Source organism: Nilaparvata lugens, chromosome 1, assembly GCF_014356525.2.
Source record: "Nilaparvata lugens isolate BPH chromosome 1, ASM1435652v1, whole genome shotgun sequence".
Classification (NCBI taxonomy): domain Eukaryota; kingdom Metazoa; phylum Arthropoda; class Insecta; order Hemiptera; family Delphacidae; genus Nilaparvata; species Nilaparvata lugens.
In genome coordinates, this window is record NC_052504.1 from 77,647,789 (window position 1) to 77,671,957 (window position 24,169).

A 24,169-nucleotide genomic window follows, 5' to 3' on the forward strand; every position below is an offset into this window, starting at 1 on the left:
AAAACACAATTATTATCAATGCTGGTTTAAAAATACAGGTCCAATCTTACGTATTTGTACAGTGTCTTTTATCCCTCCCATTACCCATTCACAAGCATAGTACCACCATGGAGTACTAACATACTGCTATATACTAACATATCGATTGGTTATTCTGTGGTATTCATGTGGGCATCGTTATGAGGAAGGAAAGAATAACGAATGGTAAAACTTCATATTAGAAACTAGAAAATAATATACATAATTTAATGAATGTTTTAATCCAAGTAGGAATGTACCGTGTTTCACTAGATTAAAAATTCAGCTCACTTTGATACAATTAGTGTTTGAGAAGTTGTGAACAAATAAAATTGTGCTCAAAATTATTTGATACGTAGGCTAGCTATATTCTAGGACATATTATAGTGTGGATATATTGTATTGTTGAGAAGCTTACCAAGTGCAATGAAACATAATAGTACCTACAATAATTATTTTTAGGTTGTCGTCTACTCAATGACTTCATCTACTTTTTCGACCCCTTTATTATCTGATTGATGAGCTATATTCTACAAGCAAGTAGTGTCAAAAAATAATATTTTGAGAGATTTGCTTTATTGTCTTGGTGATTAGATTAATACTAGACAAGTTAATAGAATTATTTCTTATAACCTAGCAAATAGAGTGAATTATTGTACTCGAATGGTGGAAGTTTCCTATGAATCACCTATCATGTCTATCTATACACGATATAGCATAATTATAAGGAGATCACTATAATTTGCAGTCAAGTTCCAATTAGGTGGACTTCCGATTTTTCAAATCAATAATTCTCACTTGATAACAAAAACTGCAGTTTAATAATAGAAAGGAGCTACATCGTGTAAATAAAAAATTGAATGATATAGGCTACAGTAATTTAAAAATATTAATTCGTAACTTATACGGTACCACAGTAAATTTGAATTTGATGATATAATTCAATAAAAAAATGATATTTCATAATAAAATTTATATTTTATATATATAAAAAAATATTTTCATGAAAATACAGTAGATACGGTATTGTAAATCATAATGAAAAAACGAGTAATTTTATAATTTGCATATTTTCAGTAATAATATTCTGACAAAGGTTCAATATAAATCACTGTCATGAAAACAATATTGGACCACAAATTTTCTAATAAGAAACCCGCATTACCTTCATTGAACCGCAACGATTTTCCCATTGTTTCAAAGTTTATTAACACTTTTCTAGTGAAACTGATAAATGTAGAAATGTGATGATGGAAAGTAATTGCAACCGCTCCTGTTTTCACAGTCATGATGAGTTAGCTACTGTCTGCTCGATAATGTGTCGATTAGCGGCTGATTAATCTGGCTGCAAATTGAATGGAGTTGATGGTCGAATAGCAAAAGAAGAAGATGCTCTTCTCAAGATACAGCGCCGTCAGCCCATTGGAGCACGTAGCATTTTTTCTGCTCACCCCGGCCGTTTTACTTTCCCTAGTTTTCTGTATTACGCTTCTTATTCGAATCCAATTTTCCGGACCGGCGGCTCGTTTTACTTTTCTCACCGATCGGAGCATCGGGGTACGACACTGCAGTGCAGCGAATAACGTGGCAATCCAATTGTTTTTTGTCGTAAACATTTATAAATTAGCCGGTGCGCTACCGTTAGTGGTGGGGAGAGAAACACAGAGACCTTCAGGTCGTAATCTTACGGGAGGACTTTCTCGAGGGTTTTTTTGCCATGGTGAGACGAAGGGGCGTAATGTGTTCTGGCCGGCAACAGCGTGAAAACATCAGCTCGCTAATTGTGGCTCGGGAGTTTTGGTCAAATGGCAAGTGGGGTAATGAATTGAACGACTCCCGGGGAGGGGGACACCCTCTACTTCTATAAAGCGATTGCAACCACTCGGGACACGTTCATATTGTTTCTGACTTGGAAAATGTCCGGTAAAATGGTGTTTCTAGCAGTTGCAGCTGTTCTCACAAGGACTGTTCACTCGGATGTTGACTCTACGACAGAGAGCACCCCCACCCCCGCCACAACTCACACCACCCTCACACCCCCTGCTGATAATAGCAGCTCTTCCTCACCTGTCATCATCACAGAAACCTCGGATATTATACTCAAGGTCAGTGCTATCAATCATTTTATCATTTAGTCCATTTGGAAATATTTTAATATATTGTTGTAATCAGCATAATGGCACTGTGATTATTGTAGTTGTGATCAGTTTGTCGTCGGTACAGTGAGTTGAATAATATGTATCTTATTCATTATCTTAACATCTCAAAACATCATCTAATATATCATCTTATATCGTACTTGTAATCGGCTATTTCATGCTACCAATGTATGGTGTAATACCAGAATATTCAGTAAACTGAGTTATAAGTCTGTTAAAAATAGCTATAATCAGAGAAAACTCCTATAATGTAGTGTAATTCTGTGCTATAATATATAGACTACTTGTATTTTTTATATAAAATAAATAATACTTTAGCTACTTATGAAACGCTTTTGGGATTCCGTCCATGATATTATCTTAATATCAACTCTTATAAAGGTTCAACTTTCAACAATTTTTTATTTATTTATAAGGTTAGCACAAACAATAGAACGATCGGAAAAGAAAACCAGGCTATTGCCCATATTGAAGACCAATATAGGATAATTATTTTCAGGAACACACTAAAATTTAAATTTTAACTAAACCTTTTTTCCAAACACATTTTCTATTTCAATTTTTCTCTATATGTTTGTGCTTCATTATGATAGATGGCTAGTTTACAATATCTATGATAGGCTTACTGGTTTTTCAGTTTTTACTATTCAGAATGAAATTGAATCTGAACTTAATTTCCCACATTACAATTCGATCAAGAGTAGGAGTATAATACAGAGTGCATTAGCATGATAAATTGTACAGGATATTTTACGAAACTATCTATTGTATTGGAAAGTTTGTTCTTTTATTTTATTTATTCATCCTATTGGCATAGAAAAATAAACACAATTTCAAATTCAAAGCTAAATTTTCACTTTCTGAGTTGATAAGTTGTTTGGAATGGCGATATCAAAATTTATGTATTTATCATAGATAGAATAATCTTTTGTGGGATGTGTTTAAATGAATATAATATTAGAAATTCAATCTTTTTTTGTATTTCTATACTTTGATTTGATATAATCTATTCTTGAATACAAATAAAAAAACAATACATAAAAAAACAGAAAATGAGAGTTCTTCATCGTACTTTCCGATACTTTTACAAAAGCATCCCTATAAAATAATAAATTTAGGAACTTATAATAATTTTGATTCTCAATCTCACAGGAACTCGAGCCTACTCGTCTGTTGGAAATCTTATTTAATATTTTTATTCAATCAATAACATAGAATACTATATTATTGAAGAATTGCTTACTAGCATACAGAGTTATGATAAATCTAATAAAAGTCACCGCTTAGAGATTTAACAACGTCGGTTATATAAAAAAGAAGAGCTTCTTTTCAATTAGATCTTTTAAATAATGTGTCATAGTTATTTGTATATCTAGAGTGAAAAGTGCTGTTTTTTCTCCCTGAGGGAAAAGTTTGAAGCCCAATTTTCCTGAGGGAGAAAAAACATTTTTCACTCGTGATATACACAACATTTTTCCTCCACCTACATTTTTATAAAAACTGCAAATAAAATAATTTTTAAAAACGTATGTGACCAAACAATGTGTTACAACATAATCTAAAAAGTAAACAGAAACAGCTGGCTTGTGACCACAGTTCTCCTCCAACAGCACTATCTGTTGGCTAAAGTTGTAACAACAATGACAGCCACAACTATAGCTATGATGAAGTAAGTTCCCGTTTCAAATTTGATTAGTTAATAAGTAATATTCGTTGGCTGGTATTTTGAATAACATGGATTAAGAGAAAAAAATATAATTTTTTTCTAGTATAGTGATATGAAGTTTGTAATAATAATTTCAGCATACAAACATAAATTTTATACATCGATCAAATGTCTGGTTGAGGTATTGAATTTAGTTGGTTTAATGACTACTCTATATGCTTCCTCATCTGAGCTTAGACCTTCTGACCTATTCCAAATGTACGTTTTTAAAATAGAGATGCTTCCCATGTTATTTATATGGAGTCACTTTTACTCCCTAGGGAGTTTTTCTGTTTTTTAGTACCGAGAGCGAATAAGTGACACTTTAGTATCATGTTTCAGGGAGTAAAGTAAGTACTTTTGACAGTAGGTGGAGGAAAAATAAATTTCTATTTTTCAATATATCATCACAATTATTTGCAACAAAGTGTTAAATCACTGCAACTATTAATTCAGGAAACACACAAATGTAGGATTGATTCAAAGCATTAGCATATAGGGAAGGCTGTGCAAAGGCTAAATTGGTGATATTTTTCATTTTTTTTCGATTTGTATATCATCAAGCTATCGAAATGAAAAAGTTTTCCCAGGAAACATTTTTTTCCTATCATTACTTTTTGAGATATGAGCGCCTGAAGTGTCAATTTTGGGGACAGAACATTTCAAATTCGGTAAGATATAAATCCATGAGATTTAGAGGATAGATTCTTCATGGTATTGTTGATCTATAAAAAAAAAATTCTGTAAATATCATTTTTTGAAAAAGTTATTCAATTTACCAAAAATTACTCAACTAAAAGTTATTTTTGATAATTTTTATTAAATTGAATAACTTTCTCGAAAATTGATTTTCAGAAAATTTTTGTTTTACTAGATCAACAATACCATGAAGAATCTATCCTCTAAATCTCATGGATTTATCTCTTACCGAATTTGAAATGTTCTGTCTCAAAAATTAAAACTTTAGGCGCTCATATCTCAAAAAGTAATGATCGGGAAAGAATGTTTTCCTGAGAAAACTTTTTAATTTTGATAGCTTACCTAATGATATACAAATCAAAAACTTATTTATACTAGTTAATATTTAAGCCCGGGCCATAGGCTACATGCCATGTAATGTTCATATCCCACTCATCTATATATATATATATATATAATATATATATATATATATAATATATATATATATAAAAGCGAAATGGCACTGACTGACTGACTCACTCACTCACTCGCAGAACTAAAAATCTACCGGACAAAAAACGTTCAAATTTGGTAGGTATGTTCAGTTGGCCCTTTAGAGGCGCACTAAGAAATCCTTTGGCGATATTTTAACTTTAAGGGTGGTTTTTAAGGGTTTAAAGTTCTTTTAGCTTGTATATTCTTCTTATTCCAATATTTTAAAATTATAATTGAAATGTCCATACCATATGTTAATATAGAACTATAATCTAGAGAGAGTACCTCTTTGAAACAGTTGTTCTGGTAACTATTAAGTTGAGTTGACTTTGTTAGATTGGCACCAAGTTGAAGATTGAAATGCATTTATCCAGGACCTCCTAAATACCAATTTATCCAATTAGCCAAAATTAGCGTTTTCTCAGCTTTTCTGCATTTCCTCACCTTCTTCAATAATTGATGGAAATATATTTAAAAAAATTCAGTACACACAGGTTTAGCTAAGGTGGAAGACTTTTGTTCGCCAAAGATACGCCGATATAGTAACAGGTGTTTTTCGAGATCAAATTGACATAATAAGTTCAAATTCGGTACAGAGGTTCCGCTGAGGTCTACAAGGTCTACTGAGCGAAGCGAGCCCGCTGATGTCATTTTTGGACGATCCTGTCGGGGGTCTAGGGGGCGGAACCCCCTGGCTAGACGGATATGACGAGCGAAGCGAGCCTGACGGCTAGTATCCTATATAATTATTTCTATGAGTGTTGTGGGACAGATCACATGACGGACATGTGTGGCATACACTATTCTAGGCTGTTTGTCATCCGTGATCGTATATATTGGAATGGGATAGGAGCGATACATTGGCCCCGACTTTACTCTTGTAGTTGCAAAAATTTATAAATTGTTTATAATATTCCTTTTTTGGGTTTTGTGATAGGTCTATACGGTATTGTTTTTCTCACCATTTTGTAACAGCTTTTGATCAAACATATATCATTATTTGTGGATACAATATTACAAATCATTATGAATGTAATTGTGAAAGAACAACAGGCTTGGCCCAAAACTATTCTATTCCCAAATTATGATAATGAATAACATGTCCAAAAAATAGGTTATGTTATTTTTACTGTTGAAATATTTATGACTACTATTCATTGATAAGCCAAAATAATGACCTGTTTTCAGTTGATCTCTCACCGGTGTCACAAGCAGTACTCAGTGACCTGCTTCAAACTGGATATGATGCGCCTGGTAGACAGACTCGGTCACACGCCCAGCTACCAGTTGCTACCAGGAGTAAAGCTGACCCACCTCTACCTGGAGCCAGCGCCCGTCAAGGACATGCCCTTCACGATCCTGCAGGCCGTGCTACAGGGCAACGACTCCACCGAACTCGACGACCTACTCGTCAAGCGTATCAACAACTACCTCGACTCCATCACGCTCTCCGTCAAACTGCTCGACCAGCACACTGTATCACGCGCCAAGAAGATCGGACAAGATATCCTGGATGGCTTCACTGGTGATGTGCAGACTGGTGAGAATAAGGGCCACGCCATACGAGGTGTTTTTTCAGACAGGACAGGACAGAAAGCTCCGATTTATTAATCTATTATACAAAACAATATATAATCATAATATGACCATGGAGGAAAAACTAGGCTGAGCCTGTACAATTTTTCTCCCAAATTTAGATTGTCCAGCCAATTGGAGAGCTTCATCCTGGCCTGTTGTGCCGACTGAAAATACGCCTCGTGTGGCTTGGCCCTGATAATACATGTGTCATCATTTTGTAGTGCGGCTGTCCATTTGATGTGATGTGTGGCGTGTCCCAAATTAACGCAAGATTTGAATTTGCAGCAATTTTTATCAAAACGTTTTGGCAAGCCTGATGAAGGAACAGAGAAGTTGTAAATAAGGTGCCGTACCTTCAAAACGGCTTTGCGAAGGAAGAGTTTTACAGAAAGTTTAGGGTTATGGTCACAAGAAAAGCTGGATCCTCATGAGGGCTTTCTCATGACTGAACCATCTATAGTAGGAATGGAGTAGAAATGTTATAGGATACACCAAGAACCAATGTATTTTTATCTTCATCGAAGAATATTTTCAATGCAATTGAAATTTGGCTGCTGCAGATTGAAAATTTCATCCGAGATGTAGTAGAATATAGTGATTAAAGCAAATCCTATGAATATAAAGTGTAACTTCTTGAATAGAAAAGTGGTTGTGACAGTTTTATGTAGGCTACGGTATTGCCTATACCTATTCAACACAATCCCGTTCGCTACAATAAATACAATCTATTGCATCTTATTTATATTTTTTGTGACGTATAGGATCCAATCCAATCTATTGCCCAATAATAAATACCACTGTTACAATTAATATATGATTCCATATATCAATATTATGACTAAAATTAGAAAATTAGAATTTGAATTAATGATAAAAGGCAAAATTCTTTGGTGATAAAAAAAGGTAGCAATATTGTAATGTAAATTTCCTTCTAATTAATCATACTAGTGACCCCCTGGGTTTTGGAACGCGTTCATGAGATCATCGATCTTTGATCTTGATCAAAATAATCTCGATCTTTGATCATCGATCATGATCTTCATCATCATCGATCATCGTTCATCGTTCTTTGAAATCACACATGAGAAAATAAGAATGATGATATAGTATATAATTCAATATTGCTATTAACATGAATGGCATCACCATCACTAGCAAAATAATAAACCTTCCCGATCTTGAGTTCTGTGGAGAATTCAAAAAGAAAAAAAGTTGGAAACAAAGTATGAATTGAATTTTTGAATAAAATGATGATATGACGAAGATAATAAAGCTAATTCTTGACTAGTTGCCTATCAAGTCAAGTCAAAGTCACTTGTATAATTTTCATTTGAAGACCAGTAGGCTATGTGAGACTGAAGACTCCTAGCAAAGACCACATGAGAGAAAAGATATAGATTCCATCTCACATAAGAGAAATTGAGGGCTTGAAGGAGTTCAAAAAACACTCAGGGAATTCCTTATTGTATAGTGTCCTTACAGATTAGCAGACTTCCTTGTTGGTTAATGTTTGTTTAATGTATGTTATGTGTATGTTGTGTTCTGTTGACTGTTGAAATATGAAGGATGATAGTATTATATTAGATTAAACTTTGACGTGTCATATACTGCGGGAGCGTTGCTCCCTTAATGCAGTTTAATAATTGTGACGAACAAGAAAAGTAAAGTAAAGACTAGTTTAATTTTTATTTGAAAAATATTTTTATAATTAAATAAAAAATTTAAGTAATTATTTGAATAAAAAATAATCAACACATTTATAATTAAATATTATGTTTTTATAAATTGTCTAATTTGCAGGCAGAAAGAAAGGGTACGGTGGCGCGCTTTGGGCAGCCGGGACGCTAGCGGCGGTCGGTGTGGCTGGTCTGGCAGCCATGGCGGGCAAAGCGCTGATGACGTCAATGCTGGCGCTGCTTCTGGCGGCAGGCGGCGCGCTCAGAGGCAGCGGAGGGGCGGCAGCCGGAGGCGGTGGTGGGGGCGGCGAGAAGTGCGCCTATCACTACATGACTGCGCACGGTCGCAACATGGAATTGCATGAGATTGGACACAAGCCTGTCGAGGTGGCTCCCGCCTCTTCCTACAGGATCTACGATCGGGAACCATGATCTACGATCGGGAACCATGATCCACGATCGGGAACCATGATCCACGATCGGGAACCATGATCTACGATCGGCAATCATGATCCACGATCGGGAACCATGATCTACGAGCCAAAACGAAAGCTGCTCTTTGATTCTGTAAATTATTCCAGACACTGATAGGCCAACGGGTCATGTTTTGTTGCAATTATCAACAAGATCAATTCATGTATATTAAAAGACTCTCTTAATACTAATGACAATCAATGAGAATAGCGTTTCACTGGATCAAATCACCTGTGGTTTGTACCAAAATAAACGTTATAGTAAACCTATATTTATTCAGATTTTATTCGTATATAGGAATAACTAATAAGTTGATTGGTTCAAGAGTGTGAGATGAGTGAAAATTAATGGATGGCCCCACTGTGGCTTCTTGGCTTGCAATTTAGTTTATAGTTCCTCAACCGCGCCTAGTCTATATTGAGGTTCACGTTATAATGGCAGTAGCCTACGGTACTCGATCAACATTAGTGTTGCTATGCTTCTACCATTCGACAAAGCAGTAACGCTAACCTTTTCTAGCTCCACAACGTTGCCAGATCGTTTTAAGAATGTAGAATTATAATTAATTAACAAAATACTCAATCTCAATTATGAAAATTTATTATATAACTTAGACAATGAAAAATATATTTTCTTGGCGAAAAATATAACTGATTTTAAACAAGAATGAACAGTTAATGTATTACATTATACGATATACCGGTATCATCTATCCTCTATACAAGGCAGAGACGACGGCAACGCTGTTCTCCTATCTTTCTCCACTGCCATTATAACATGGACCTCATTTAAGATAATGTAAGCGGCGAAGTGGTTTCAGACTATAAAAGCATAGACTACCTACTATGATAGGCCTATACCTGTGTTTTTTTTACTCATTACTTGAATTACTCACTACTTTTATAAACAGAGATAAAAAAATGGTACACTTTTCGACCTAAGTGTCACTCATCTACTAAATAATGCTCATCTACTAAAGCCTATTTATTTGTTTGATGTTATTCAATTTAGCTCTGCTCGTAATCTGACAGCAGTGAACAGAGAACACCGTACATCTTCCAATAATTGAAGACAGTGTTAAAGTGTCCTCTTCAACAAAATTCCTGGACTTATAATAGATCAGAGTTTCACTTGGAAGGAGCATATTCAGGTCCTTGCAAAAAAACTAAATCAAGCTTATTTTGTAATTCTCACTCTCTCTCACTCACTAGACAAAAGCACCCTATTGGCCGTCTACTACGCATATGTCTACTCATATCTGAGCTACGGAACCATTTTCTGGGGAAATTCTGTTGATAGCGGCAAAATTTTTATAATCCAGAAAAAAATAGTAAGAGTCATTTGTGGATTGAGATTCTTGCAAAGCATTCTTCAAAAACCTAAACATTCTAACGCTGCCATCTATTTTTATCTATCAATTGATGGTTTTTGTTAAACAGAATTAAGGTACTAAATTTCAATTCTGCACAGATAATCACGGGTATAATACACGTAATAGTAGTCTCATTGCTTTTCCAGTACATAGGCACACCGCTCTAGAAAAAACTCCATTCTACTCTGGAATACGTTATTTTAATAAATTACCTGCAGCCATCAGAAATCTAGATTCAATAAACAAATTCAAACTAAGTCAGAAAAATGCTAGTAGAGAAAGCCCTATACTCTGCTGCGCAATTTTAATTTGTGAAAAGGGGCTGTAGAGTGTAACTTAAATTTTGTGACTTTCATTTCCATGTGAATTTGATTGATTGATTGAGTACTTTATTTATGTAGATTACAATATATACTGGCTTATACACTTATATACAATAGCTTACAATACAGCAAAATTATGGATGAATTTACAAAATATAAATTAAGAAAATAATTTTTGAGCTGTATATAATATGAAATAAAAACAATTTGTAATAACTATAGATAAAATAGATAATATTGTTATGCATCTACATAAATTGGCGGAGCTTTGGACATATCAATGTCCATTCTTTGGAAAGAATATTCGAAGTATTCTTCCCACTAACTCTCTACCAAAAGATGAGATACATCATAGAGTGTATTTATTTATTTTACTTTCAAGAAGTTGAGTGTTACTCAAAAATTGATGTAATGTGACGATAAATAAATGAATTGATGAGGCTGGTGTTAGTGCACAGATATGAGCTCGAATGATGGAGAGGATTATGATAAGAGTGGCAATCACAGGGTAGTAGCCTATTTGTTCAATTCATAAATGATGTTTAGCGGAATCGGCTGGGTGCTGACCCTTCCAACGGGAGTAGCAGGCGCAGGATCTTAGAATCTAGATTATTTATCATTAAATCTACCTGCTTAAATTTTCATTAATTGGATTCTCATTCACCTTAGAGTACAGAATGTCACATATTGATACCAAGTAAGTTCTCACTTCCCTTTCTATTAATGGACATCAACGAAGACAAAATTCTTGGTTATCACAAAAAGGTACCTAGTTGTTGTTAGTAAATTTCCTTCCAAGATCTATATTTCTATAATAATTGAGGAAGTACAATAAAAACGTAGAGATCAACCTTTCATCCCCTAAACTTTTTATTTATCAAATGAATGAACTTTAATAAATTATCAATTATCATCCTTCAATGTTATTTTCCATCACGAAATGCTTATTATTAAATCAATTTTTGCAATTGAAAAGAACGACTAGCAGTCAGACTTTTTCAAAGAAATGAATAATTATTAATCCGCACTCACTGTGTCAACGAGATCTTTCGGCAGGTCCGCCATCTTCCTGGTTGTCATGAAGATGGCGGACCTGCCAAAAGATCTCGTTGTCACAGTGAGAGATTAATTCATTTATTGGAAAAAATCTGACTGCTAATCGTTCTTTTTAATTGCAAAAAGTGATTTAAATTATCATCCTTTTTTTACATTTCTCTTTTTTCAATTTTTCATCGCAAGCTCTAAAAGAGAATGTGATCCAGTCCTTGGATTATCATTGAATTCCATATATTTATCTCCAATCTCCACACCGATATTATTTTTTGGAGTTAGGTACTATTAAATTTAAATTTCTTTGGAATTTCTTCGAGTCTGAAGGCCTAAAGTAGGACATTGATTCACAAGAATCTCTATTTGACCAAGTTTATGGAATGAAAAATAATTCTCATAGAAGGATAAGTGATAGCCTAATTGTCCTTTTTCTAGAATAGATAAAAAATGAGTAGAGATAATTTTATATTGAGTAGTGATAAATTCTTTAGAAAATGAAACTTATAGGAAGAATCCTTAAAATATTGACTCTGAGAATTATTCAGAATTTTACTCCTCTTATTTTCGTACGTTATATCATATGTATTTTCTAATAATTCCTGGCTCTAAAGATATTTTTCCCAAAAATTCTGTGTAATCATTCCATTAGGAACAGATTAGCCTACCTCTGAAACCTAGACTTGATTTTTTATTTAAATTTATTATTATTATGTCAGAGGCTAAACAATAGTTAGCATTGACAATAGTCACGTACATTAAAATGTTAACATTCATATACAAAGTTAGACTGGATATATTTTTAAAATTGTGAATATTTAATAATATTGATAATTCGATTAGACTGATGAATTACAGACTGTACTTCCATTTCAATCTACTTGCTACACTAAATCGGTTTACTGGCTGTGAAGAGCTTATTTGCATTCTTGAATTCTGGTATCACTTATAGGCTTCACACAAAATTGTTTCAAAAACCCCTCCAATACCCTCATTTTGTTTTTCTTTAGTTTCCACCCTTTAGGCTTCTTATTATTCAGAATCTGTTATTAGAGTTATTGTTTAATATTATACTTACGGTATGTATCCAATTATTTTTAATATTGTAGATTTTCTATTTATTCATAGGTGAACTTCTTCTCATGCAATTAATGATAGGGCCTATGTCTTCTCCCTGCACATGGACTAATCGTTCAAGTTTGAACTTTATTTTTGAATAAATTGATATTATTAAATAATTTGTGAACTTTATTTTTGAATAAATTGAGATTGATTGATATGTGAACCTTGTACATAATAATATAAGCTTGTATAAAAGCGTTCAGCCTATATTTTACCACTGTTTTGTTGCTCCACGTTGAATTTGTTAGCCTATATTATTTATTGTAGAATAGACGTCTTAAATAAGAATATGGTATGCATTTGTTACTAAGTTTATTCAATGGTTGTAAAAATAATAAACTTATTTATTTCATTTATTTTTTTTGACCATAATACCAAATATTATTGAAGGCTTGAGTTGCAAATATAAAATTTCCTTTAGCTGCAGGCTAAACTCCTTTTGCAATTTCATTGTCTATTTAACATTTTTTGTTCATCTTCAATAAGTGACTGTAATAACACAAAATAGTGTTGATTAAAATAGTCTTGACCTATTATACTTCAATAATCACTTCCCGATTGTTTGGAATCCACCTAAAGCATGTAATAGACGCTTAATATTATTGTACAATAAAGTACGGTACTACAGGCCACACAACTGTACAGACAGAACCATTTTCAAATTAAGTTATTCAAAGTTTGTAAAAACGTGGTAGTAGGAAGTGTTCATTGACAGATATTACAAGGAGTGAAGACACCCTTGCAAATTTGTAGGCTCCTGTCCTGTTTGAGGTTGCACTTCTATAGTAATCAATGACTCTCTACTACACAGTTTATAAAAACTGTGTACAATATTGTCCAGCAGGATCATGAACATTTCCATCTGAAGAAACGAGCAATCAGTTGTGAACTTAATCTCATATTCATCATGAACATAGAATGGCAAATTTTGTCAACAAGCTTATGTTACATTATGAAAACCTGACAACCCATTTGTAAGGTGTTAAATTAAATTTGTAAGTGGTTAAATTAAAGTATGAAGAATAATGGCTCTGCATAGTTGACTCTGCTCTGTGAGTTGGTATTGGCATAATTATAGAATAAACTTACAGCAAATGTATGGTTGAGAATGCTTTCTGTGTTGTATAAGTGTGTTACCTCTATGGAAAAAGTAAATTAAGTCACCTCACAATGTGATGAATGATTTTTTCTTGAGTGGAAACTTTTTGAAAAAAAAAATCGTCCTCAATTATGTAGTTTTGTGATTGACGATTAAAATTGAAATTTCTCTATTTTTTCAGTGATGATTATTTTTATTAATTGTGAAAACGTTTTACAATGTTTAAATTAAAATAACAACTATGTAGTTTTTGTGACCAAATACGAAAGTTTTACCAATCTATGAGTAATATTTCACAATATGAATCTCTTGAATGATCATGAACCACCCTAAAAGACTCATGATGACACATTTACCGAATAACACTCACTTAACCTCCGAATGTAATTATTTGAATGTACAGAGCGAGAACATTAGTAGAAACACAGCTTTATATTTTTCTGATAAGCGCACACCAAACGCAAACAACCTTCTCCTTCCACTGCTCGACATCTACTGAGTCAATAATAATTAATAGTCAATGAAGAACTGAAAGGAAGGAAGGAAGGAAGTTCAAGAAGTTGCTCCTTCATTGTGTCTCTTCAGATGTGCGGTGAGATGTGACTTACATCTTGCTTTGTAGTCGCAAAGCTCACAGCTGAAGGGTCTTTCTCCGGTGTGAATCCTTGAATGTTTGGTAAGTGCTGATTTCTCTGTTGCTTTATAATCACAAAACTCACAGCTGTAGGATCTTTCTCCAGTGTGAGTCCTTAGATGTGAGGTCAGATTTGATTTTTGTGTTGTTCTATAGTCACACAGTTCACAGCAGTAGGGTTTTTCTCCAGTGTGAATTCTTACATGTCTGATGAGCACTGATTTCTTTGATGTTTTGTAGTCGCAGAAGTCACAGTTAAAGGGTTTGTCCCCAGTATGAGTCCTTATATGATCGACAAGATGTAATTTCACTGTTGCTTTGTAGTCACAAAACTTACAGCTGTAAGTTTTTTCAGTGTGAGTCCTTAGATGTCGGGTGAGAGATGATTTATCAAATGCTTTGTAGTCACAAACTTCACAGCTGTAGAGTCTTTCACCAATGTGAGTTCTTTGATGTTTGGTGACAAGTGATTTCATTATTGCTGTATAGCTACAAAATTTACAGCTGAAGGGTCTTTCTCCTGTGTGAGTCCTTAGATGAATAATGAGTTTATTTTTAAATGCTGCCTTGTAGTTACAAAACTCACAGCTAAATGGTTTTTCTTCATTGTGAGTCTTCATATGGTTCCAGAGAGCAGATTTATCTTTTGCGTTGTAGTTACATAATTCACAGCTGTAGGGTCTTTCATCAGTGTGAGTTCTTTGATGTTTGGTGACAAGTAATTTGCTTCTAGCTGTATAGCTACAAAGTTTACAGCTGAAGGGTCTTTCTCCTGTGTGAGTCCTTAGATGAATAATGAGATATTGTTTTAATATTGCTTTGTAGTCACAAAACTCACAGCTAAATGGTTTTTCTTCATTGTGAGTCTTCATATGGTTCATGAGAGATGATTTTTCTTTTGCTTTGTAGTTGCAAAATTCACAGCTAAAGGGTCTTTCGTTGGTGTGTTTTCTCTTTAAATGTTTGATGAGATCTGATTTCATCGCTGTTGTATAGCCACAAAATTCACAGCAAAAGGATTTTTGTGTAGTGTGAGTACTTCGATGTGCATTAAGAGCCGATTTACATTTTGCTTTGTAGTCGCAAAGCTCACAGCTGAAGGATCTTTGGACAGTGTGTTCTCGTACATGTGCTATGAGATTTCCTGCGACAGTTGTTTTGTAGTCACAGTAATCGCAGCTTACTTCTGTGTGAATCACTAAATGTCTGGTGAGATGTGATTTCGTTTTTGCTTTGTAGTCACAAAACTTGCAGCTGAAGGGTCTTACTTCGTGAGTCCTTATATGTTTGGTGAGATAAGTTTTTTGTGTTGTTTTGTAGTCACAGAATGTGCAACCATATTGTTTTCCACTTTGGTGTATTCTACAATGAAGATTCAATGCTCTAGTGTCGCTGAATTCTTTACCACAAAATTGACACTTGGTCAGTCCACTATAACTTGCAGCATCAATCACATTCTTTCTTGCATTTTCAATTAATAAATCCACTTCATTGCAATCTTTACTAGAATCTTCGTTCTTAAAGAATGGAATACACAGTTCTGATATGATTTTACTTTCAGAATTCTCAAGTGTTTTATTAGAAGAATAGTCTTTACATTGCACCAATGTATCTGGATTGTCTGTTTCAAATGATTCTTCTTCCTCCATGGCTTCTACATTTTCAAATTGTTCAGGTATATGAGGCTCACCGATCTGTCTCTCTGGGGAATCAGAATAGATGCTTTCAATATGCATCCATTCACTTTCTTGTTTGTGCTCTCTTTTTTCCACCTGTAACTCTACTCCACGCTGTTCTTGTATTTCTTTTTCTTCCTCTTCTTCTTCAATTAGTTTTGAATAATTGTAGTCTAGAAATGTACGTACATCATTAACATTATGGTGAGTGTGATACTTTCCATCCATGTCTGGTCCTCGATGTTGTGATGTCATCATTGACGTTGAGTTGTCTTGACCTTGACCATCCAAGTAGACTGGCTGAATCCGGCCTGGACTGGATCCACTGCGGCATCCGTGCTCTTCATTCTGTAAACAGATCAGTGACTGAGTAAGGCCCATATTCACAATCTCGGTCTAAACGGAGAAATATCAGCAGTTAGTTTAAACCGAAAATGAAACTCATTATAGTTAATGCAACCACACCTACATGAAATCATGGATTAGCATTGCATGTAGATGGTGCATATGACCCTCAGTCAGATTTGGTGGAGTGGATAACATAATGTTAAATGATGGGCTTAGTAAATTAATTGTTATAATTTTCAACTTGACTTAGGTATTCTCTAGGCAAAATGATACCACCCAAAGATGAATTGATATACAAGGTAAGTTGGGGAGCAGGTTGACTCAGTGGTCCCGTTGATAAGCTATCGTCTGACACTCCCGTTTGAAGAGTGACCGACCCCTTGAGCCAACTCCTCTGAATCAAATTTCCACTCAAAATACAGTTCACAAACATAAATATAAATTAATTACATTTTATGGAAAGATTAGCATCAGCAAAGAAAGAATCTGAGGGCGGATGCGAGTTGTGCTATTTCATAAAACTAAAAAGAAATAAAATTATAATTCTATTCTAAAAACAAAAACAAAAAAATACAATATTACTAAAAATTACTTATAATTGACATATACTAAACATGAATAACAAAAGAACCTATTGAAAAATTTCTCCCGATACAGCAATTTTTATTACTATGATTTATGTTTTATTTTGTGTGATTTTTTTCTGTTTTGATTATTACTATTAGTTTTTTATGTTTTATTATTACCATTCAGTTAGATTTACTACTATTTCGATTTGTTATTTTTATTATTATTATTATTATGGTTTTTTGTATGATTATTTCTGTTTTGGGGTAAACAACTATTTTTTAAGATCATCAAAAAGATTCCAGTATATCACCATTTTCCCTCAACCAGTGATCTATTTCTTTAGAATAATATTTTTTGCAGCTGATTTCTACAATCCTCGCTGGAATCAGGAGCATAACTTTATCAATTTTGTATTTGAATTGTTGCCTGCATACATTTAGATCCATCCTAACCTTGTTTATGGTCATTGTTCTTAGGTTGTATGGTGTGTCTCTCATGGTGAGCCTCAAATTACATTTATTTATATATTGAATCAAACTTTTAAAATACAATTCTTTAACAGTGAGCACTCCCAATTCTCTAAAAAGTTCATTACTTGGATAGCGTCTAGGTTTACCCAGGGATGCTCTTATTATGTGTTTCTGCACCACAAAAATTTTGTTCATATGACAGCTGGCCGCTCCCCCTCAGGCCAGTGAATATGATTCATGAGTTGTGAAATCGCTCCCGGTGGTTCGGATCCCATCAAAAACTGTAGGTACATTCATCTCTCATTATTATTCGCCTCATTACCAACGCAAAAACCTAGAGAGTGGACATCGCCCTTAGAAGAAGAAAAAAAAATTTTCAAGATAAATTCAAATTTATTTAACTTTGATCTCAATTCCAAAGGATTGGATAACAGAATTTCACATTTTCACTCAAATTCAATTTGTCTTCCAGCTTTTATAAGCTTGATATATTTTATAAATTTCATGAATGTTGACCTTTCCTAATCTTTCAATTATTCATGTAACTCACAATGTACAAATAAAGACATACATTATTGGATCAGGAGCTCAGTTATGTACCATGTTTAATTGACACAATCTATCCAGGAAGACCTGGCCCTGATTACGACTTTGGATATTTGGATAATTTATTTATAGTTGCCCAAATAGACCTAAAGTGTACTTTCGGCCTGAATATAGGTCAAGTGCTGTTAGGCCCGCCGCAAAGTAGACCCACATTTATCCACGAAAAGCAACCCACATTGTGGAATGTTTTGTAAACCATTGCTAAGCTTTTCCAGACATCTGTGTAATACATGCAATGAATGATTCACTTGTCAGCTGATTGATTATGAATAATTCTATAGTAATGGTTTACAAAACTTCCCATGGCGTGAGTTGCTTTTCATGGATTAGCGTGTGTCTACTATGCGGCGGGCCTTATACCTGTCATCAAAATTTTGGTTGGGAATGATTTAGCTGAATGAGCGAAGCGAATTCTATGTTTCAAGTCAATCGGCGTTTGTCTTCTTGTTTGTTTGTACCGTAGTTGCAGTCGCAGTTATGATCCAATTTCGATAATATTTTAAGAAGTAATTGTATACAAGGCGCAGAAACGTATATAAGTAATTCAATTGGGCTACTATACATTCATCCCCATTTCAAGTTGGCGGCCCTTTATTCAGAAATTAAATCCTAAAAATCATTTTTTTTTACCATTTAGCCTATCATAACCTGGACCCCAACCCCTACCAGCATAATCCAATCCCAATCCAAAAACCTAACCCCCTAACCTACCTTTTTATCTTTGAAATACTAATTCAATCTAAATCAATAAAAACAATATAAAACTTGTAAAACCCTTTATTTGAAACTTTAAAACATTTCAACGACTAGTTTTCACCTACTTTGGTCTTTCTCAAGTTAGAATGCAAAAATAAACGTTGATACTAGATAATAATATATATTAATATGCTTATTTTCATTTATGTTTTATTCATTTATTATTTATTATTATTGGTTAAAAGTTATTGAAGCATATGAACTTTATTATCTAGTAGCCTATCAATTTGTTTATTTTTGCATGTTAACTTAAAAATGGCCAAAGTTGGTTGAAACTAGTCGTATTCGTATTGTTTTTAATAAAAAGGGTAGCCTACTACACGTTTTATTGATTTGAATATACAGGGTGTCCCAGATAAGGTGTAAACCCCGGCTACCATAGATTCTACATGCAATTTGCAACAAAAAATGTTCAGTAAAATTTTCTCCTATCGACCTTCGTTTTCGAGATATATCGATTTTTCGATATTTTTCAAGTAGACGTACTTCCAGTCATTAAATCGTCAATATCTCAAGAACCATTGGTCTTAAGTGAATTTTAAGGACATCGTTGAAAAGAGGACAAAATTTCACATTGAATTCAATGAAACTGGTTAGAAGTTCGTATCTGCAATTGTTATTGAGATACAAGTTGAAAAAAGTTCAAAGTCGAGTTAAAATCTAAACTTTTCAAACAGTTTTTTCTTGATTTTTTTTCACGGTAACAATATTTTTCCAATAATGAAAAAACTTTGCCATTTTATAAACTATCGAATGAGTATAAATTTTCCAGGAAATTTCAAAACTAGAGTGTTCAAAAATGATAACACTTGATAACTTATTGAACTTGAGTAAAAAAAAGACTTATCATACTAATAAAATAAAAAAAAAAACTCACTACACTCGAAAACAATACTCTAACGAAAATATAAACTTGGAAACAGAAAACAACAAAACTGAAATAGTGAATTGGAAAAATCAAAAGCTCATGAAAAAACTAGACTTAATATCTCAGGAACACAAACGAACTAACTGGGAAAACTTGACTATTGACTGGAAAGACATCATTATCGTCCGACTGTCGGTTAAAATTTTCATTTTTTAACACTCTAGTTTTGAAATTTTCCTGGAAAATTTATACTCATTCGATAGTTTATAAAATAGCAAAGTTTTTTCATTATTGGAAAAATATTGTTACCGTGAAAAAAAAATCAAGAAAAAACTGTTTGAAAAGTTTAGATTTTAACTCGACTTTGAACTTTTTTCAACTTGTATCTCAATAACAATTGCAGATACGAACTTCTAACCAGTTTCATTGAATTTCTCAGCCAAATTTCCTAGAGAAAAAGTATTTTTACGCCCTCAATCACTCGACACAAAGCTATCAAATTGTAGACAATTATTCACACTCAAACAAGATAAGTCTCGTTTTTAATTGAAAAATCGAATTTAAACTGAAATTCTGATTCGAGGATTTGAGCTAGACACCTGTATTTGGTCTCATTTGAAAGATAATCAAAAAAGGAAGTTTTTGCGCTATAAAAATTATTTCGTACCCTGGAAAAAAAAATCGAGAAAAATGTGTCTGAAGTTTTCAAAAAAACTTCAAAAATCACTCTTTTTCAACTTTGACCGCTAAAAAATACTACTCAATAATCGACTTTGGCATGTTTTATACCTCAATTCAATGTGAAATTTTGTCCTCTTTTCAACGATGTCCTTAAAATTCACTTAAGACCAATGGTTCTTGAGATAATGACGATTTAATGACTGGAAGTACGTCTACTTGAAAAATATCGAAAAATCGATATATCTCAAAAACGAAGGTCGATAGGAGAAAATTTTACTGAACATTTTTTGTTGCAAATTGCATGTAGAATCTATGGTAGCCGGGGTTTACACCTTATCTGGGACACCCTGTATATTAGCCCATATAAGTAAAGTTATTTTATAACTCAATCTGTTGCACCGGCGTAATTTTAGGTCCAGAAGTTTGTGAAAAGTCTTAGACAAAGTGAGGTTAGTAAAACTAAATTATTAATTTGTGATGAGTGGCCGCTGTATATTTGTGATCAAAATAACATACTAAATTATTGATCCTAACCAAACATTATTAATTTGATGACAGGTATAACGGCACCACTGGACCTAGACTTTAGCCGTCATTAGAATAATTTCAAAATTAATTATCAACTCGGATAAGTGAATAATTTGACTATAAGACGTGTTAAATTAATGGGCTTAAAATGCTGGCTTATGGACTAGGTTGGAATCTGAAAAGTTTAATACAAAAGCTCATATCGAGTAACATTTTTTAAAAATTACATTGAAATGACTTGAATTTTATAATAAAAAACAAACCAGTTAATCTTTAATTTAAAAAAAATTATAGGCAGTTAAGCTAGGGAAGGGGTACCGTACCTTAGAATCCATTACGGGGGCACTTTAGTTTATGGGCCGCGGAATCTAGCATTGAGACCAACGTAGATCGATAGAGGAGATCAATACGAGATCAACCATGTATGACATTGTTGTCGATTTCCAAGGATTAGCTGAAAAAACATGGCGGAAAGTTCAAATTTTTTATATCAATTTTTATTTGTAATAATTTTTTATGGCTAAAATATGTTTAAAACTAGTGCAATCTTATGTAAAATTTGACGAGGAATCCAATGAAACTAATTTCAGGTTCGTAACTTCAGTAGTTTTTGAGATATTGCAGAAAAATGCAAATTTTTTGCTTTAAAAAAGGTTAACTTTTTTTCATGATGCTTAATAGGTATTTTTAACTATTGGATTTAGTAGAATGATGAATTCTGAAGAAAAAATGTCCAGTCACTCGATAGCCTAAACTTAAAATTGCTGGAGATATTTGAGAAAAAACATGGCGGAAAGTTCAAATTTTTATATAATTTTTATTTTTAATTTTCTATGGCTGAAATATGTTTAAAACTAGTGCAATCTTATGTAAAATTTGACGAGGAATCCAATGAAACTAATTTCAGGTTCGTAACTTCAGTAGTTTTTGAGATATTGCAAAAAATGTGCAGAAAAATGCAAATTTTTTGCTTTAAAAAAGGTTAACTTGTTTTCATGATGCTTAATAGGTATTTTTAACTATTGGATTTAGTGGAATGATGAATTCTAAAGAAAAAATGTCTAGTCACTCGATAGCCTAACCTAACCTAACTAACCTAACCCAACCTAACCTAACCAAACCTAACCTAATCTAACCCAACCTAACCTAACCTAACCTAACCTAACCTAACCCAACCCAACCCAACCTAACCTAACCTAATCTAACCCAACCTAACCTAACCCAACTAACCTAACCTAACCCAACCAAACCTAACCTAACCTAACCCAACCTAACCTAATCTAACCTAGCCTAATCTAACCCAACCTAACCTAACCCAACCAAACCTAACCCAACCTAACCTAACCTAATGTAACCCAACCAAACCTAACCTAACCTAACTAACCTAACCCAACCTAACCTAACCTAATCTAACCCAACCTAACCTAACCCAACCTAACCTAACCTAACCCAACCTAACCTAACCTAACCCAACCAAACCTAACCTAACCTAACCCAACCTAACCTAATCTAACCTAGCCTAATCTAACCCAACCTAACCTAACCCAACCAAACCTAACCCAACCTAACCTAACCTAACCCAATCTAACCTAACCTAACCCAACCTAACATAACCTAACCTAACCTAACCCTAACCCAACCTAACCTAACCCAATCTAACGTAACCTAACCTAACCTCGATAGCCTAAACTTGGAATTGTTGGAAATATTTGAGAAAAAACATGGCTGAATTAGTGGATTTAGTGGAATGATGAATTCTAAAGAAAAAATGTTTAGTCACTCGATAGCCTAACCTAACCTAACCTAATCCAACCTAACCTAACCTAATCCAACCCAACCTAACCTAACCAACCTAACCTAACCCAACCCAACCTAACCTAACTAACCCAACCTAACCTAACCAACCTAACCTAACCTAACCCAACCTAACCTAATCTAACCTAGCCTAATCTAACCCACCTAACCTAACCCAACCAAACCTAACCTAACCTAATGTAACCCAACCAAACCTAACCCAACCTAACCTAACCTAACCCAACCTAACCTAACCTAACCCAACCTAACCTAACTAACCTAACCCAACCAACCTAACCTAACCCAATCTAACCTAACCTAACCTAACCTCGATAGCCTAAACTTAAAATTGTTGGAAATATTTGTGAAAAAACATGGCTGAATTAGTGGATTTAGTGGAATGATGAATTCTAAAGAAAAATGTTTAGTCACATTTGGGTTAGGTTAGGTTAGGTTAGGTTAGGTTGGGTTAGATTAGGTTAGGTTAGGTTAGGTTAGGTTTGGTTGGGTTAGGTTAGGTTAGGCTATCGAGTGACTAGACATTTTTTCTTAGAATTCATCATTCCACTAAATCCAATAGTTAAAAATACCTATTAATCACAATGAAAACAAGTTAACCTATTTTAAATAAAAAAAATTGCAATTTTCTGCACTTTTTTGCTATATCTCAAAAACTACTAAAGTTACGCACCTGAAATTAGTTTCATTGGATTCCTCGTCAAATTTTACATAAGATTGCACTAGTTTTAAACATATTTCAGCCATAGAAAATTAAAAATAAAAATTTATATAAAAATTTTGAACTTTCCGCCATGTTTTTTCTCAAATATCTCCAACAATTTCAAGTTTAGGCTATCGAGTGACTGGACATTTTTTCTTCAGAATTCATCATTCTACTAAATCCAATAGTTAAAAATACCTATTAAGCATCATGAAAATAAGTTAACCTTTTTTAAAGCAAAATATTTGCATTTTTCTGCACATTTTTTGCAATATCTCAAAAACTACTGAAGTTACGAACCTGAAATTAGTTTCATTGGATTCCTCGTCAAATTTTACATAAGATTGCACTAGTTTTAAACATATTTTAGCCATAAAAAAATTATTAAAAATAAAAATTGATATAAAAAATTTGAACTTTCCACCATGTTTTTTCAGCTAATCCTTGGAAATCGACAACAATGTCATACATGGTTGATCTCGTATTGATCTCCTCTATCGATCTGTATAGGTCTCAATGCTGGATTCCGCGGCCCATATACTAAAGTGCAGCCTCCATTACCAGTGGGCCTACAGTTTTGATGTAGAATTTTAGAATAAATTGAAGTCAAATTTCTTTTACGTTATTGTATTAAAACGTCATAGAAATTAACTTTTTTCAATGATTAAAACTTTGTAGGAATTTATTTGTTAACAATTAAAATTAATGTTATAAACTTGGCACTTCTCCGTTCACCATAAGCTGAAGCTGAACTTGCCGACTGCGACA

The 24,169-nt window shown here is 33.6% G+C and overlaps 3 protein-coding genes across 4 annotated transcripts in view; 2 read left to right on the forward strand and 1 right to left on the reverse strand.

Moving 5' to 3' along the window:
* Window positions 1-1,057: 1,057 nt before the first annotated feature.
* LOC120355461 lies at window positions 1,058-9,303 on the forward strand. Its single transcript, XM_039443857.1, has 3 exons — window positions 1,058-2,123; window positions 6,247-6,598; window positions 8,437-9,303. The coding sequence occupies exons 1-3, from the start codon at window positions 1,935-1,937 to the stop codon at window positions 8,742-8,744; spliced, it is 849 nt and encodes a 282-aa protein (XP_039299791.1). The 5' UTR covers window positions 1,058-1,934; the 3' UTR covers window positions 8,745-9,303.
* Window positions 9,304-13,927: 4,624 nt separating this feature from the next.
* LOC111053628 (zinc finger protein 260-like) lies at window positions 13,928-24,162 on the reverse strand. The gene is made up of 2 exons (XM_039443862.1): window positions 23,950-24,162; window positions 13,928-16,409 (listed from the first exon to the last, which is right to left on the reverse strand). Exons 1-2 carry the CDS (start codon window positions 23,957-23,959, stop codon window positions 14,302-14,304), a joined length of 2,118 nt encoding a protein of 705 aa, XP_039299796.1. The 5' UTR covers window positions 23,960-24,162; the 3' UTR covers window positions 13,928-14,301.
* The window catches only part of LOC120355468, a 30,282-nt gene continuing 26,798 nt past the window's right edge, over window positions 20,686-24,169 (forward strand). Inside the window, exon 1 of one of the 2 annotated variants that reach the window (XM_039443885.1) lies at window positions 20,686-20,807. The gene's annotated coding sequence lies outside the window, so the exon portion shown is untranslated. The remainder of the gene's footprint in view (window positions 20,808-24,169) is intronic. The other variant, XM_039443877.1, reaches the window with a different exon arrangement.

Coding starts and splice junctions, on each gene's coding strand:
- LOC120355461 (XM_039443857.1), top strand. CDS start 1,935: ATGTCCGGTAAAATGGTGTTTCTAGCAGTTGCAGCTGTTCTCACAAGG. Junction 2,124..6,246: donor CCTCGGATATTATACTCAAG/GTCAGTGCTATC, acceptor ACCTGTTTTCAG/TTGATCTCTCACCGGTGTCA. Junction 6,599..8,436: donor CACTGGTGATGTGCAGACTG/GTGAGAATAAGG, acceptor TCTAATTTGCAG/GCAGAAAGAAAGGGTACGGT.